The sequence below is a fragment of the Furipterus horrens genome, unplaced genomic scaffold (genome assembly GCF_987537825.1).
Source record: "Furipterus horrens unplaced genomic scaffold, mFurHor1.1.pri manual_scaffold_5, whole genome shotgun sequence".
Lineage (NCBI taxonomy): Eukaryota > Metazoa > Chordata > Mammalia > Chiroptera > Furipteridae > Furipterus > Furipterus horrens.
Window position 1 is genome coordinate 108,672,951 of NW_028327175.1, and position 18,499 is coordinate 108,691,449.

At 37.5% G+C, this 18,499-nt stretch overlaps 1 protein-coding gene and 1 non-coding gene across 4 annotated transcripts in view; one reads left to right on the forward strand and one right to left on the reverse strand.

The window, feature by feature from the left end:
* TXNDC11 (thioredoxin domain containing 11) overlaps positions 1-18,499 on the forward strand; it is a 64,272-nt gene that overhangs the window by 18,282 nt on the left and 27,491 nt on the right. For 2 of the 3 annotated variants that reach the window (XM_090277003.1, XM_090277005.1), the window contains one exon: positions 3,612-3,705. The exons of the other annotated variant lie outside the window; for it this stretch is intronic. In XM_090277003.1, the coding sequence (XP_090133129.1) occupies positions 3,612-3,705 (94 nt within the window). The remainder of the gene's footprint in view (positions 1-3,611; positions 3,706-18,499) is intronic. 3 annotated transcript variants of the gene reach the window in all.
* On the reverse strand, positions 11,317-11,394 carry LOC150009265 (small nucleolar RNA SNORD47). Its single transcript, XR_016511522.1, has one exon. It is a non-coding gene; the product is annotated as a small nucleolar RNA SNORD47 (small nucleolar RNA).

Here is an 18,499-nt window from a genome sequence, read left to right on the forward strand (position 1 = left end):
TGGAGAAAAACCTAGTAGAATGTCTGGCACCTGCTGTTCCTCTGTTGTTCGTTAATAGAAGACCGCTCTGAATGCTGAGCAAATAGGTACTGTTTCTGTCAATTTATAGATTTATAGCACTGTGAACTAAACAGTTTAAAATTTTCTAGATGTGAGTTAACATTAGTGCAGAAATATTTCAATTGCCATTGAGTAACACACTGAGGTAACTGCTCTTAGGACCACTAGAGGGTGTGCACCTCGTCTGCTGAAATGCATGCCACACTGCAAGTAGTATTCACTTAGGAAGTAAGTATTTAATGCTGATGAGGATTTGCTGGCCTCCCATAAATAGCCTATTTTTAACCTCCTCATTATAGCAGGCACTGAATATATTGTACATCGTGGGATGGAATTAAAAACACAAAGTGAGTCGAATTATAATCTGGCATTCATTATGGTATGTTCTTTGCTAAATTGTAAACTTGATAAAGGAGTATTGTCTTATTTATCCTTTTAGTCCCATTCATTCATTAACAAGTGTTTATTTTGTGCCTGCTCTATGTTGCAAATGTGATGCTGAACAAGAAAGCCTCTGTTTCATGGAGTTTTAATGTGGAGATAGATAACAAAGAAAACAGATAAGCAAGGTGTAGGGGGCTGAGTAGGGTCCTTCCAAAATTTATGTCCACAGTTGAGTTCCCATGACTGTTCACCTGGTAGCTGTTTAAGCATCTGGGAGTGGACTAATAGAAACATTGCAGTAGGAGCCTGGGGTGAGGTGATCTTTATACATGGTAAGCTGCAGAGGAGGGACAACTTAAGCATCAGCAGGGCTTGCACCCTGACTGTAACCCAGTGTAACCCAGTGTCGGGCTGGCTTATGTGCTGCGGAGGCTCATCTGAAAGAGAACCTCAGAAGTATGTTAACAGGGTTAGAGTTCTCCTTTGAACCAGCCACTGGTTTCTTTGCATCTGAACAAACAAAGGGCCTAGACCTAGAAAGGCGCATATGTGAATGTGAATGTGCATGCGTTTTAGTCCCCAAACTCCCCTTTTCCCAGACTTAAGAAGGAGCTGTGGCGGGAACTCTGAAATATATCATCACTTTTCAAATACTGCTTCTGTTGGGGAGACATTGAAACTTTGGGAAGTGGTTGCAAAATTTGTTTTACCTAAAGCATAACCAGAGCCAGTTTAGTAACTTTTAGATGATAATTTGTAGTAGAAATAAACAGATAACTATCACTTCATTTTATTTCCTCCTTTTATTATTTTGAAATACTAATTTTAAGTTACATTCTCAAGCAGGCCAATTTTTAAAATTTAATACAGATTGTCACAGTGTTGTGAATATTTGAAAGATAACACAAAATATATTTTGCCTTGTATGGGTATGTTTTAAAATAGCTGGTATACAGCTTTAAATCATCTCATATAGTTGTTGAAATCTTATGATCTCTGTTTCTTTGGCAACAAAAAGTGAAAGTAATTTTGCTTATGAGATTATTTGCTTTGTATTGTTTATGGAATTTTTTTGGTCAAAGTACTTGAAAAGTTCAATACCAGTTCCTCTGAAGATAGAGGCTCCTTTGTCCAGGCTATGTAGCCCTTTGTTGGAAGATTGAAGCAGTGATACCATCAGGAAGAATAAACCCTTACACTGTAGAAATGTCCACAAAAGACCCCTGCAAACAGTTCAACCTTTGTTCATTTTTAAAGGTTTAATTGGGGTTTCCTTTGAAGACTCAGGATTTAAAAATTTTAAGCTTTCATTAATGTCTCTACATTTGTGCATATATGTATACATAAACACATACGTATTTGCACACATGCATGTAGATATAAATGTATTTGTGGGCCGTATGTTCACTTCCATGAAGCCATCAGAGATAACATGATGTGAGAAGAGAGCTGAAATTCATCTCATTTAATTTTTAACAATGAAACATTTGTTAATATTTAGATGAATTTATTCCATTTGGTTTTGGTTTGGGAGATTGGTCAGAATATAAAGAAACTTAAATGAGTCAATTTTCTTTCCAATAGTTTCCATTTTTATAATCTTGCATCCAACATTTACTAAGTGACTAGAATGTCTGAAGATTTTGTCTTCTTTTGTTCTTGGTAGTAAGGCTTATACCATCGTAGCCTGGTTTGAAACCTTAAGAACCCCCAAGCTATGCAATTCTAGTTTAAGCCAATTCTGGATTGGCTTATTAAGAAGATTTTGAAGGAATTTAGCAAAAGAAAATCCTGTCTTCGATACTTTACTATGAGAAGTTAGTTATTTGCTGGATTTTTTTTTCTTTTTTTAGATATTAGAATTCAACATTCTGAATATCTCAGTTTTTATCAGAATAAAAACCAAGTGATTTATTTAAAATTGGATCTTATGAGAATTAGCAAGTAATTGGATTTGAAAGATAGTATATTCCACTACAGATCAGAAATTTTTTTTTTTTTAATACAACTTACTGATTTTAAACTTTACCAGTAGATTAAATTTCTACCTTACCTTTTGGGTCTGACTTTGCCCCAATGCTCAAATCAGCTCCACAACTATTTTTTAAGAGCATAATATTACATGCTTTAACACTAGAGAGGATTCTTTACATTTGCTTGTGCTTTATAGTTCATCAAGCTCATTCTTCTCAGTAACCCCACGATGAACTGTCTCGTTTGCCAGATAAGGAAACTGAGGCTTTTCTTTGAAAGGTTCACATAAGCTCATTCAGCTATTGTATTTGAGCTTAAGTCTTCTGATTCCAAGCCTAACTCTTTCCTTAGGGGTCTCACTTTGGTTTTTAAGATAGATAAAACATTGTAGAATAAAATTGGACTGAATGACTGCCACAGAACCTTCAAAGATGGAAGAAATTATTCTGAACAGGAAGGCAAAATGTATCTGGAAAGGGATTATTTGTTTGGCAGAATGGAGGGGCATTTTGTCTTAAGCTTAGAGAAATGGAATGAACAGGTGGAAATAAGTTTGTGGGGGTAGAGGGAGGAGCAAGAGGGTAAGAGATGGGACCTTGGCAGACTGACCTGGCAAGAGAGGAGGGTTGCCATTGTAGAAAGCTAGGTTCTGGGTGTTGGGGGTGGAGGGGGTGGGGGGGAGACAAGAGCCCCTCAAAGGATAGCCTGGAACACAAGTGAAATCAATCAGATTTAATCTGGTTTCCAGTAAGTGTGAAGGTGTGTTTGGAGTGAGAGGAAGCAATAGAGGGAGAGATCCAAGAAAAGATTGCAAGGAAATTCACAGCTTGCTTGGAGTTGCTAAACAGAAGTGAGTGACTTAATGATGAAGTTTCGAACCAGAGACCTAGAAGAACTGTCAACAGAGAGCGGAAAGACCTACTTAGGGAGAGGGAAGGAAGTTTCAGCTCTGAATTAATTCCTCCTGTAAAAGCTGCTGCAATTGTATCCCTTAACCGTGATGTCTAAGTGGAGGGAAAGGTCCACCCTAAACCCCAATTTTTTTTATGTGGTTAGGCTCTTTTAAAAACATAAGTTGCAGCAAAATTTCATTGTCAGATTATAATGGCACGTATTTTTTGTTTTAAAATATCTCCCTGCTACACAGTGATAAGTGATACCTCAGTCACCTAATTCTGCTCTTTTTCCTGCAGCCTGGAGTACTGGGGTACTTTGAGTTCAGTGGCTCGCCCCAGCCTCCTGGTTATTTGACCTTCTTCACCTCAGCATTACATTCATTAAAGAAAGGTAAAAATCATTTATATTAAGACATTAGAACTTTAACAAAAGTGTATGTCTATTGATATCTTCTTTTGCATATGTTATCTTTATGATTATTTTCATTTTCTTGATTCCTTTTCTCTGTATTTGTATTAAATAATTATATTTTATGTTCTGTTGGCAAACAGAAAATACTGTGCTCTTTCAAATTTAGTCTCTTAAATGTTTAGCTTTTTAAAACATAGCTTGATCATATTGCCTATAATTATATATTTTGCACTTTAAATTTTATTATATCATAATCTTTTTTGTATTCATAGTTGTAAGATTTGGCCCAAGTTTTTAATGGCTGTGTTATCAGTTTGGATGTACCATAATTTGGGAATACATTTCCTTAAGTATTTTCATAAGTATAGAAATCATGTTACATTGCACTGTAAGCTTACTGCCAGTTTCACTGTTCTTAGATTTTTTTTTTTTACTTAGCTAAGTCGTATATTATTTGAGGTCCTACTTTTTAAATTAAACATTGTATCCTGCCATTTTTTCATGTTGTTCCATGTTCTTTATATCAGTTATAACACCTTGTCCATTCTCTGTTGGATACACTTTCATCTGCTCTCTTGTCATCTGCCTTGTTAGCAGTCTGGTGACAGCCCCTTCCCTTTCCCTGTACTAGACCAGTGGACACTTAACTGGTATCTGCTCTAGCCCCTTTTTCCTTACACTTGGGCTTTTGTGCGTGCCAGTGCTTCTGCTTGTAATGTGCCCTCTGCCTCGCTGTCCCCTAGGGCCAAGCTCCCCACCTGTCAAACCCCTATTCATCCCTCAGGGTCCCTTCAAATATTGCTTCCGCAACCTCGAATCTCAGTTGGGTACCCTGTTGTTTTCTTTCATAGCACTTAACATAGTTTGTATTTATGTATGTGGTTATGAGATCATTTGTTTAATGTCTGTCTTATTCCCCAGGCTGTGAGATTTTGAGGGTAGGGACTGTGTGTCTTCAGTTTAGCATTCTTTCTCCAGTGTCTGGTACATAGCAGGAGCTCAATCACTATTTGCCAACTGAATAATCAGATTGATGGACATATCTTTTCCCCAGTAGATCAACCAAAAATACCTAACCATCCTTCTATTACTGGGTATTAGATTGCTTTATTATTTTTGGTATTATAATACCATACTATTAATACATCAAACAATTATATGACTGGCCATTTTAATATATATTGTCTTCAGGTTTTATACATAAAGAATCTGCTGTATTCATGTTTTTGATCATGGGACATTGGGAGGAGAAATCAAGCTGTCACATAGTATGTCTTCTGTTCACTTGAAAGACTGAGCCGTACAGCTTCAGATGACTAAAAAGACTTAATTTGAATTTTGAAAAAAAATACTATCAACTTAAATAAACTTAAGAAGCAGATATTAAAAAATCTTAGAAAACTAAAGCCCTTTGAAGAAGATCTCAACAGAAGGGAAACCTAGAAACATCCACTAAAATGATGATATCATTCAAGTTCTTAGTGGAAGAGGATATTTCAATATCATGGAAAGATGTTTTGTTACCTGGTTAGTTTATATTATGTGCTAATGATACCTCTTAAATCACTTTTTCATTCAGAGGTTTCCAAAATATTGCTGCTTTTTGGAAAAACCTTGTCAAGTACAAGATAGTGGCCTTCTTTCCCCTGTATTCCCCTTTTTCTTTTCTGTTTTCTTTCTTTCTTCCTTTATTTTTTTAAAATTTTGAGACAGAGAGAGAAGCATTGATTTGTTGTTCCATCTATTTATGCATTCATTGATTACTTCTTGTACGTGTCCTAACCAGAGATTGAAACCACAACCTTGGTGTATGGGGACAATGCTCTAACTCACTGAGCTACCTGACCTGGCTTTTTTTTCCTTCTTCTGTTTTTAAGCAAAGAAAGGTGATAAATGGGTAAAAACTACTTGGACATACAAAATGAACATCTTTGATCAAATCACTAATTTTGACAAATGATTATAAAAAATTTCTTCTTGGAATAAATCTAGTCTGGTTTAACTTTACTGCATTTTTTCCGTATCTTGTGATTCTAGTTGGGTCTTGTAAAATCCTGTTACATATGACCTTTGCAAGAACTGAGATTCATTCTAATTAATCATTTTTCACCTCTTTTGTGTGGATAAGCTCTCATTTAAGGCTAATTGAACCATTTTTAGAAGAACAAGACAAATTTGGAATGATTTTTCATAATATATGCACTATGAAGGACTACCTAAAATAAGTCATGCCTTGGGCATCTGGACTTTTTTTTCTCTCTTCTTTCCCCTACCCTGAAGTCAGACAGTATTTTAATTATTATTAATAGCAGATGTTCAGTAAGAGAAACATATGCACACTTTTTTAATGGTATGATTTGAAGTGTAAATTCTGGGTCAGTGTTGTATTTAGATTGTGTACACAGATTTAGGCCTGAGAAACATTTGACATACTTAATTAACATTTGGTTATAGAGAGCTCAGCTGAAGTAGTGTTTAGACCGTTGTGGTAAAAGGCAGATGTTCTGGTTCAATAAACCACAAGCATTTACAAAATGCACGTCTTTTCATTGCCTCAATGATTTTTTAAAATTGTCTTAGAAATAGCCAGGACACTCTGTGACATTTGTTCCTCGAAGCTAGCTAGCTATCAGTTTACAAATATTTTGAGGATGTACCATATATGAAGCATTATGTGTAGGTGCTGGGGGTGTGCTAAGACGGGCGTGCATTCCTGCCTTCAAGAATGCGACAACCTGGTTGTAAGATCTGGTTCTGTGGTACTATGCCATTGCCATTCTTTTAAGACTGTTTATCTAATGTCTGATATTTTTGCACATTATAATAAAGGAAATTAGGAAATTTTACTTATCACTTCAACACTTAACATTAACTGCTTTCTCTTTTTGTTGTTTTAATTAATTTCTTTTAATAACTGTTACCCATATCCTTTACCTATTGATCTCAGTCTTGGTGTTGATTTGTCAGTTTATGTAGGCCTTGGTGTGAGCAGTAACCATTTGTTATATTTCTGTTTAATACTTTCCTAGCTGGTTTACTTTTGTCATTATTTTTTTAAGTGCAATCTCCCCTGCTGCACCTTAGTTCTTGTCCATGGGTCATGCATGTAAGTTCTTTTACTTCTCAATTTACTTTACTATTCTTAATGTCCCCATCTATTTTGTACCTGACAGTTATGCTTCTTGATCCCTGCACCTTTTCCTTCATTCCCTCCTTCCCCCCTCTCACTGATAGCCTTCCATGTGCTCTCCATATCTGTGATTCTGTTCCTATTCTAGTGGTTTGCTTAGTTTGTTTTTGTTTTTATTTAAGTTCTGTTGTTGATAGTTGTGAATTTGTTGTCATTTTGATGTTCATAGTTTTGATCTTCTTCTTATATAAGTCCCTTTAACATTTCACATAATAATGACTTGGTGATGATGAATTCCTTTAGCTTTACATTGTCTGGGAAGCACTTTATCTGCCCTTCCATTCGAAATGATAGCTTTGCTGGATAGAGTAATCTTGGTTGTGGGTCTTTGCTTTTCATCACTTTGAATACTTCTTGCCAGTTCCTTCTTGCCTGCAAAGTTTCTTTTGAGAAATCAGCTGGTAGTTTCATAGGAACCCCTTTGTAGGTAGCTCTTGTTTTCTCTTGCTGCTTTTAAGATTCTGTCTTTATCTTGAACCTTTGGCATTATAATTATGATGTGTCTTAGTGTGGTCCTCTTTGGGTTTAGCTTGTTTGGGACTCTCTGTGCCTCCTGGTCTTGTATGTCTATTTCCTTTGCCAAATTTGGAAAGTTTTCTTTCATTATTTTTTTCAAATAAGTTTTCAATTTTTTGCTCTTCCTCTTCTCCTTCTGTTACCCCTATGATTCCGATGTTGGTACGTTTAAAGTCGTCCCAGAAGTTCCTAAGCCTCTTCTTGTCTTTTTCAATTCTTGTTTCTTCATTCTGTACTTATTGACTGTTTATTTCTTCTTTGTGTTCCAAATCGTTCATTTGAACCCCAGCTTCCTTCCCTCCACTATTGGTTTTGTGTGGATCTTCATTTCACTTAGTATAATCTTCACTTCTTCCCTTATGTGTTTGCCATACTCAGCCATTTCTGTGAGCATCTTTATCACCAGTGGTTGGAACTCTGTGTCTGTTAGGTTGGCTATCTTCTCGTTGCTTAGTTCTTCTTCTGGAACCTTGATTTGTTCCCTCTTTTGGGCCATACTTCTCTGTCTCCTCAACTTGACAGCCTTCCTGTGCTTGACTCTGTGTCTTAGGTAGAGCTGTCACACCTGTTATGTTGTAAGAAGCAGAGCCTTAAGTATTCATCAGTGCTGGGTGACCTGTTTCACTGTGACCTTGTGGGGCTGTATGTGGGGGAGGGGTCAGAGAGGGAATAATGCTGATTGCTTGGTACTAGCCCCTTTGCCAGTCACTTCACCTGCTTCCCATGTGCAACTGGCACCCCTCTAGCCATTGCCCTGGTGATGGTTCCCAGGGTGGGTGGGGGTGTGTGTGTTCTAGGACCATGGGGGCCCTCTAAGTGGACTCTCCTGAGAGATTGGCAGTTTCTTCTACCACCCCTACCCTTACTCATTGTCAGAACCAGAAGCAATGAGGCTTTATTTTCCTGGCACTGTAACTGTGACCTTTGCCGTCTGGCCTGGGACTGGGGTCACTCCCCTGGTGTCCTTCCTGGCTTTTATAATGTGACTGCTTGTTTCGCTGGGCTACAGCCACTGTCTTGCCACTGCTGCCTTGCCACCACGGCTGCCACTGCCACTGTCACATTGCATCATCTCTGCCAGGGCTCCCTAGTTCCATCCCTCGTACCTGTCTGGATGAGTATTGGTTCATTATATCTTTGTTTGTTGGACTTCCATGCAGTTCAGTTTTCTGCTAGTTCTGGTTGTTTTTTGTTTTGAGGTAGGTGTAATTCTTCTTAACAGTTGTGCAAAGTAGTGAAGCATGTCTACCTATGCGTCTATCTTGGCCAGAAGTTCTGTTATGATTTTTTATATAGCAGTTTTGTATTTTCATGTAGTTAAATCTGTGGTTCCTTTTCTTGTTTAAAATTTTTTTTCTAAAAATCTGATCACTAATTAGTTCATTTCTTTTAAAATTTAAAAATTAGCACTTTATGATACTTGCATTTACTTTGGCTTAAAATATAGAACACAGTTGATTTTTACCACCCCCCCCCCTTATTGGCTAATCAGTTAGTACCATTTACAGAATAATGATTTCTCTTCCCCTCATCTTAATGATGCCTGCTTTATTACAAAATATTTTCTTACATGTAATTGGGTGTATTTCTGTGTTTTCTCTTGGTCTAGGTACCTCTTTTTGTATGAGTAAATACAATATAATTTCCTGACTTTTAGTAATGTCTGGATTCTGCTTCCTCTCATTCTTGTTTTATGGAATATTCTTTTATATCTGTCCATGCGTTTGTTTGATTTTGGTTGGAGTTGTATTTAATATATAAACTGACTTAGAAGTAATTGACATGTTCATCATATTCAGCTTTCTTTTCTAGGATCACAGCATGATTATTCATTTATTCAGTCCTTTTAATTTTTTATAATAGGTCTTACACATCCCTCATTAATGTTTAAGCATTTCAAAGTGTTGAATGATTAATTATAGGCCAACATTCATGTATGTGTCAAGATCCTGAGGGAAACCAGTCTCTTGGACTTAATTCTTCCCAGACTGTAAAGCCCATTTTTAATTTTTTAACATTTGATCTTAGCAGACAGGTTTCTTCCTCCTTCTTTCCTTCCTTCCTTCCTTCCTTCCTTTCTTCTTTTTGACTAAAGAAAATTTGGTAGAGGGGTCAATATTTTTAGCTTGCTTACTTGAATCTTTTTGTTTTCATTATTTGCTGTAAAAATGTGTTCTGGTAAATGTTATATTCTGTGATTCAGTGACTTTTTTTAAAAGAGAAAATTTGCAATAAATTTTGGTATTTTTGTCATTCAACCTACAAAAGAAATGCAGTGCTGTTTAAGGGGGAAAGCAGTGCCTCAGGAACTGCCAGTGTCTGGTCCTATCCTTTGTCTGCCCTTGGCGGGATCTGTAAACTTTAACAAAATATTTGACTTCTGTGTTTGAGGTTGTCTATCTGTAAAATTAGAGAGGGTGGAGTTAGGGTAAATGACAGTTTTTACCAGGTCACATTCTATGTGAAATACATTGGGTATAAATAAAATAATAGTCTCACTGTCTATAGTCTTAAAGTCTTAGAGCACTTAAAATAAGTATCGTGTCTGTTTTCTTAAAAGCATCTACACCAGCCCTGACTGGTGTGGCTCAGTGGGTTGAGTGTTGTCCTCCAGAGCAGAAGGTCGCCAGTTTGATTCCTGGTAGGGACACATGTGTGGGTTGTGGGCCAGGCCCCTAGTTGTGGGCATGTGAAAGGCAACCACATTGAAGTCTCTCTTCCTTTCTTTCTCCTTCCCTTTCCCTTTCTCTAAAAATAAATAAATAAAATCTTTTAATAAACTTTCTTCAGGTGAGGATTTTTTAAAAAGCATCTAAACCACATATTATGTAACCCAACGAGCCAGTAGACACAGGTGTTCTCCTCCCTTTTCCTGTAGCACTCTGTATCTGCTTCTCTGTACTCCATGGTGTCTTTGCTGTACGACTGACTGATCTGTCTCCCACCAGAACAGGAGATGGTTTTTTAAGATAATATTATTGAGTGCCTTGAGGCCAAGGTTTTGCCTTCTCCTATAGCACTAACACTCCACTTGATTCATGCAAAAGGTTGATTGAATGGCTAATAAAGGGCACTTTACCTTGAAATTCCTTAAATGAGAATGATTTTAGCAGTGGGGTATTAAGTCGTTTTGGATCCCCTCCCACCACCACCACTCTCCGCATGCCTAGCCATTCAGGTTCCATGGACCAGTGTGTAGGAATCACAACAGGACTGGGTGGGGCCGCGGCTTGGTGCATTCTTCTTACTCTTTCTTTCCACTGGCTTCTCACTGTCTCCTGACAATAAAATTCTAAATAATTGAATTGAAATTTACATGATACTTATGTTTCACCTTGAAAATATACTAAACTTATTAACTAAAGATATCATTTTCATTCCCTTCTACCACCACCTTTAGGAATTCCTAAGCTTAGTTGCCAAGAAGACCTTGTGACATCAGTTTTCTAAGGAACACCCTTTGCAAAATACTGGTGTAATAAAATTTTTAAAGAGGAATTTGTTAGAGGGAAAAACTTGTAATTCCAGTGTAGGGTCTCTCTACTCCATCAAGGTGGCATCTGATGGTGCTGTGTCTCACTGGTGGAATTTAGTACCTATAAAAAGTGCCGGAATTCCAGCCCTGGCTGCTGTGGCTCAGGGGATTGAGTGTCGGCCTGCAAACCAAGTGTCGCTGTTCGATTCCCAGTCAGGGCACATGACTAGGTTGCACATCAGGTCCCCAGTTGGGCGTGCGAGTGAGAGGCAACCACACATTGATGTTTCTCTCCCTCTCTTTCTCCCTTCCCCTCTCTAAAAAACAACAGAACAAAACAAAAGTGCCTTCCTCCATTGTCTTATTCATAAGTAAAACTTTATTTTATTATTTTTTTTTTTTTTCAAGTAACCTCAGAATCAAAATGGAATGGTTTTAGGAGTGATATCATTTTACTTCATTTGGCAGAATTGGTGCATTACTGGTCATAAGTAAAACTTTATTAGAGCACCTTTCCATTAGATTTTGAAATTTTATGCAGCTTCAAGAGGTCTGAAGGGTAACCCTGTAGGAGACATTCTTAAAGGCGTTGAAAAAACAAGGCACTGACATCTTAAGCAATGTTGATGCTGAGATTACTTTATTTTCTTGGGTCTCTGGGTCTTGGGAGTTTGGACCAGGCATTGGGTTTAACAATTGCCGTTGAATGAAGCAGATTCTAGGATCACTTGATTTTCTCTGATAATCTCATTTGTTGTTACTATACTTACTCATAGAGGGAAATATTTTTCTATCTGCCTGTGTTCTAATGCCCTCTGGGTACTGATTAATACACATTAGAATAAACATATTAGGAATCTCATACTTTTTATTCTCATACCTAAAATGACTTTTTAATGTGTTGCTATTATTTTAGCAAGGATGTCATATTTCATAGGAGATGCTTTTACAGTATTTTCATTATGACTTATCTCTTAAGCCTTGTAAATGCTGCTAGATAAGAACTAAGACCAAAAATAGACCTCCTTGTACTTTAAGTTAGATTCAGAAGCATGACTTATTAATTCAGCGAACATTTGAGTATCCACTATGTGTTATAGCGGAAAAGATTAATGAAACTTCTTCCCCAACATCAGTAGTGCCACCGGCTAGTGTGGCCACCAGGTAGGTTTGCCCACAGTGTGAGTGTGGTGCCAGGTCTGTGACAGGCTTTGTCAGATCATGGAGGCCAAGTGCTCTAATCAGATCAGGGAAGACTACTCTGAGGAGATGTACTAGAATGTGTAGAGGGTTTCCCAGGAGAATGAGCGGACAGCCTTCAGGTAACTGTATAAGGAAGTAGAGAGTGGAAGATAGAAGGGGTAGGGGAAAGCAAAAGATGTGCAGGAAGCTCACAACCAAATTTAGCGGTCTTTGTAGATATTTTGATTCCTTGTTTCCATGTATCAAAAAAATTGTACCATCTTTACTTTCTAATTGTTTTTTGATAGTTTCAACCTTTTTAAAGATGTCTTTTAGGGCGTGTGAGTTTGTGTGTGTGTGTGTGTGTGTGTGTTTTGATCCTGTTTCTTCTAGGTTTTCTGTTTTTATTTGTTTTGAAGCTGTGATAAGACTTCTAGATGAAGAACCAAAAATATTAAAAATCTTGAAAAACTCTCAGAGATCACCTTCTCTAATAAAGTAAGGCACAAGCTTATAGTGAAACAACTCAGTGCAGACAAAGCCAGTTCTGATTTCTATCTGACCACTTTTCATATGAAGTTGAACATGATAAACTGATACTGGACTGAGCCCTTTCATGAGTCTAGCACTTTACCTGGATGATTCAGTCTTCACTGCCACTCTTTGCAGTTGGAGCTGCCATCTCAGTGTTAATATCTCAGGTGAGGAAACTGAGGCCCTGAGGAGGCTGCTTATTGACTCAAGGTGACTATAGTAGAATAATGGCTCCTCAAAGATGTCCACATTCTAATCATCAGAACCTGTGAATGTGTTATGTTACATTGCAAGGAGGAACTGAGGTTGCAAATGAAATTGGGTTGCTAGTCAGCTGATCTTGAGGAAGGAACTTATCCTGGATTGTCTTGAGTGGGCCCTGTATAATCAGAAGGATGCTTCAAAGTGGAATCAAGAGGCAAAGCATAGTGTCAAAGTAATGCAATGTGAGGAGGACTTGTCTGGCCATCGCTGGCTTTGAAGACGGATGGGAGCCACAAGCCAAGAAATGCACGTAGACTCTAAAAGCTGGAAAAGACAAGGAGATAGATTCTTCCTTGGAGCCCCCTGAAGGAACATGCCTGGGCACCCTGATTTTATTTCAGTGAGGCCCATGTTGGGCTTTTGACCTCCAGAACTGTAAGATAAATTCATGTCAATCTTCCCTGATCAGGTGGCTTGGTAGGTTGGAGCATCATCCCACACACCGAAAGATTGTGGGTTCAGTTCCTAGTCAGGGTGCATATGAGAGTCATCCAGTTGCTGCCTCTTCCTCTCTCTCTAGAATCAGTAAACATATCCTTGAGTGAAGATTTAAAAAAAATATATATTCTAAGATAATAAGTTTGTGGTAATTTGTTAGAGCAGAAACAACAAACTAATGCAGTCAGATGCCATAAATGAGGAGCTGAGACACGGAGCCCAGGGCCAGGTTACTCTTACTGCTCTACTCTCCTGGGATGAGTGAGGCAGGTGGCACGATATGCTGATTTCTACCTCTTGGCCTTTGCCTATGGTACTGCTCTAAATATAGTGCCTTTCTCTAATATCTGCCTTTCTAATTTTCAAGGCCTACCTGAAGTCCTGTGGGATTGATAAATTTGCCTAGCTAGGATGGTGTCTGGCACATTGTGGACAATAAGTGGAGATTTCCATACCACTGGTCCCCTTCTTGGAGCTTCTGCTGCACTAGTTGACTGTGTATCTCACTTAGCAATTAGCACTCTTTCCTAATTTTCGCTCGGACTTCAGTGGTTTCTTCTTCCTAAGAAGTTCCCATGGGCAGGGACCAACTCTTCTGACAAGTCATTTTATTGGCAGGTGTCCTGTGTGACCAGGGCCCATTCAGTTACCACTTCTCACTGGTCTTTAGGTTTCCATCTGTAAGTTAAGGGAGCCTTGCCCTATTTGGACTCTAAAGGACATTTCAGCTAGAAAAATGCATTGGCTCTTGGCTTGTTTTTGTAGGCCTGGGAGCTAAGCATAGTATTTTTATTTGTAAAGGATTGTTGGGGGAAAAAAAGAACATGTAGCCCCATGCTGGATGCTAAAGATCAGCCTAAAACGAGGTATAGGAGGGATTTTTCTAAGTAGATATTTCTTTTATGAAGTCCTTCATTCCCCCAGGGCATTTTATAAAGGAATTTAATTGAAATACATACAAGGGAAGTATTTGAATTCATCATTTTAATATTGTGATTTGGTTAAATGGGAACGGCTGGTGTGAGGGTGTTTAGTTGACTGTCATGTTAGTATATGTGCCAGTGCATATTTAGCTCCATAGTTTATGTTTCCCTTAGATAATGTATTTGAAACTGGATTTCTCTTTCCCTCCTCCCTAACTCACAAAAAATAAAGAAATCACTGCTAAGGAGTTGCATGTTTACTTAGGGTTTAGCAGTCTCTTGGCAAGCACCAGAATATGTATATTGTATCTATGGTGCCCAAATGCTAGATTTTTTTTCTAGATCATTGCTTTGTACTTTATGTTAAGAATTTTGAAAATATACACATCTCAGAGTTACATTTTTGGGGAAAATGTAAGTAATAGCTATAGTTCATACATTAAAAACAAACATTTGTATAATCTGTTATATTTCTTTCAAGGCCTTTTCATTTTGGTAAATGTATTTATCATTGGAATTGTGTGAGTCATTATCCAGTGAGTGATTGAGTCCCTGTGTAAGTGTTAAGTAACATTGGAGAGGTTGTTGATGCCTGTCTTATATAATCCTATCTTTTTCTGTTTTCTTCTTTGTCTAAAACTTTGGAAAGAAGAGTGAGAAAGCAGAAATTAATATAATGGCAGAGTATAGAGTAAAATGAGGACTCTTTCCAGGAAGGAAGGTACCACATTACAGGTTTGCCTTTTGGAATGTCACTACTTCCCAGAGTGAGGAAGTGAGAGAAATTCTCCCAGGGAGTATATAACTTCCTAGCCATGCTGATTAAAAACTATGTGACGTAATCCAGTGGTATTTAGCTTTGAAGTTTATCATGATTTATTTGTTAGCAGTTATGTTTATGAGGATTTTTCTTGACCTGATATTCCATTTTGTTCCAATGATCCCGGAGAGATTTGCTCACACAGAAGTCTTCTGGAGGGCAGATCCCGAGTAAAAATTTCCATATTGTTAACTCAGGCATTCTATTCCTTCTTTCACTATGTCCTCAGGTACCTTACTTCGTGGTACAGCAAGTGCTGCTTACTCTAGGCCTCTGAGAGAGCATTTATTTCAGGAGCTCAGCACTTTATACCTAGAGTCACCAGGTCTGGAGTCCTACCTTTTTCTTTCTGAAGGAGAGAGGAGGACATATTCTTAAAAATAATAATTCTCTGCTGTTGGAGGGGTTTTGTCTGCCAAAATTTGAGAAATACTGTCTTATATACTCTCAGATAATTGCCTATTATTCAGACTTACTGGCTACTGGATTATTATCTTAGCCTAATTTTCTTCCTGCATTAAATAATCTTGCTTTTTCATCATTACCACCCTGGCACAGTCCAGTAGAAATATAGCATGAACCATGTAGGTATTTTAAATTTTTCTGGTGTCTACATTAAAATTTAAGAAGAAATAGGCAAAACTAATTTAATAATATATTTTATTTAACCCAATGTATCCAAATTATTATCATTGCAGCATGTGTTAGTATGAAAACTATTGAGTTATTTTATATTCTCTTTTTGAACCAAGTCTTTTATACTTTTACACTTAATAACACACCTCAATTCAGATGCTAAATTTTCATTGGAAATACATGATCTGCATTTAGATTCCATAAAATTTACAGTTGCAAAAGTGATTTACATATCCAAGTTGTTTTAAATATACTTAAAAGTTTCCAATGACTGAGCTGAATATCACTTTAAAATTTAATTAATTAAAATAAAATAAAGCTAAAAATTTAGTCCCCCAATTGCCCATATTTCAAGTGCTCACAAACCTCATTTAGTTATGGACAGAGGCTTCATTACCCAAGTGACTGGGGAAAAGGAATTATTTCATAAGATAATGCAGTCTCCTGCAGACTCATTCCTTTGTTAGCATTTCAGAGTGTGCCCCTGGTAGACTGTTACCTGGTGATTTTGAGTCATGTAGCTTTGCATCTTGCAGGACCTTTTGTTGTTAATTTTAAAAGCACAATAAAAATTTATTCTCTTTCCTAACAGAAGAAATTATTTTTCTTATTTCTGGACTATTTGAGAATTTCACCATCTTGCCTCCTGGAGTTAGTTCTTGCCTCAGAATGTGTATGCTTTACCCTAATACTAAAGTAAAGTTTTAATATTAAAAATTGAGTTTAAGGCAAATAGTTTTAAGTAAAATAAAGTAGTCGATATTAATGTACAAAAGGCCAAAAACAAAAATCCTGGTTGCAAACCAGAGAGATCAAGTGAGTCAGGTGAATCTGAGTGAAAACCAAGTGAAATTTCAGCTCAACCTCATAAAAGATAGCAAGGGGTAAACCTGGGTAAGTGCCAAAATAGAGAAGATTTAATGGCTCAAGGAAAGGCCATTTGTAACTCAAAGCACACAAACAGTGAATCAGCATGGGTAGTTAGTGTTGGTTCCCCTCATCCCACATCGCCAGGATGTGATGCAGTGGGCACACATGGTGGCTGTATGGGAAGTGGGTTCCTTGTAGTTGAGGGACCTGGGGCCAGTGGCAAGTGGCAAGCAAGCCAGCCTTCATGCGGTGGTCACCTTGACCGACTTAGTTGCCTGTATGACCAGCTGCAGATTCTGTTCAGTAACTACTACTTTTACCGAGATGTTTTTTAAGATCTTGTTACACTTGCAGTGGTCTTTCTGACACCTTTCACTGGATGTTTAATAGAGACTCTAAACTGGCCAGTTACCTGGCTGAGTTTATTGATATTTTTATTATATTATTTTTGATTAAATAGTGTCATGCCATTGCTGGACCTTTTTTGAGGGGAGGGAAGAGCATTATTCTGAATTTATTTTTAATCAGCTTCAGAGTATTTAATTAAAATATTGAAGCTTCATTACTTTTAGGACAGAATTATTCAATTTTAAAAATGACAAAGACCACTATTGTAGAAAGCCATGGAGCCCCGCTTAACAGAAAATGTTCTGGATATGGAAATGAGAAGTGTTATTTTCTTGTGTCATTCGTACACTATAAACTCCCTCTGCTAATTCATTTACTCCTTGTGTACATGAAATGGCAAATTTAACCTGCATTTCCAGCAAGAGTTCCACTATATGCATGAGGCTTAAATATATGTGTGATTTTTATAAATTTCTCTGTGTGTAAAAAATAAAATTTTGAAATTGTGATATGTCTGGGCATGATAGAATCTGTTAAGACAGGCTATCCATTCTTATTAATTAAAAGGGCTTTTGAATGTTCCCTTTCAACTTTTGAGTCAAGCTGTCACTTATCCCTTTGATCCAATGAATCATGTTGGTGGCTTTGGCAGACTATCAAGTGAATTTTCTTACTGGCTGCTTTTCCTTCCCTTCTCTCTTTAGCGATGGCTGTGCACCAAGATTCAGATCCCTCCTGGAGAGTGTTGTCTATTGGTTCTACCAATTCATGTACTCTGTTACGACCTGCTTTTTCTAATGACAGCTTTGGAATCTGAGCTTTTATGTTAGGTCATTTAAAAACTTTTTAATTTTGAACTAATGTCATACTTGCAGAAAAGTTGCCTAAATAGAACAGAGTTCCCCAACTCTGTACCTTCACCTAACCTCCCCCAGTGTTAGCATGTTATATAACCATTTGCCAAAGCCAAGAAATTAACATTGGCACGGTATTGTTAACTAAACTACAGACCTTATTTGAATTTTGCTAGTGTTTTCACTAATATCTGTTTTCTGTTCTAGGATCTAATCTGGGATCTCACATCACATTTAATTTTTTTTTTCTCCCTAGTCTCCTCTAACCTGTGACAATTTCTCAATCTTCCCTTGTCTTTTATGACCCAACTTGATACTTTTGAAGAGGAGTGGTCATTACTTAACTTATTGTTCAAATTGTTTCAGCTTTGGCCTTTAGGAGCATCTTGGGGTGGTTCTCATTGTCCTTTAAACAAGTCCCCATTCTTGTATGAGCACCACGAGATGCTTTAGGCTTGTACTTTCTCTGCCCCAGCTCTAGAATCAGCCTCATTTCAAGGAGCCCAGGTTTCTTTTATTGGAGAGTGGCATTTAGAAACCAAGCTCTGGGTGCTAGGTGTACTCTTTGGTATCAGATGTCTTTATTTCTAGACCCTCTCAGCAGATCAAGCTAGGAGATACATGTTCGAAGGTCTGTCCAGAATATATCCAGCCATGTAATAGGAAAAACAGAGACGTTGAAGAAGGTACAAAATATAAGAAACATTGTGCATAGGACAATGA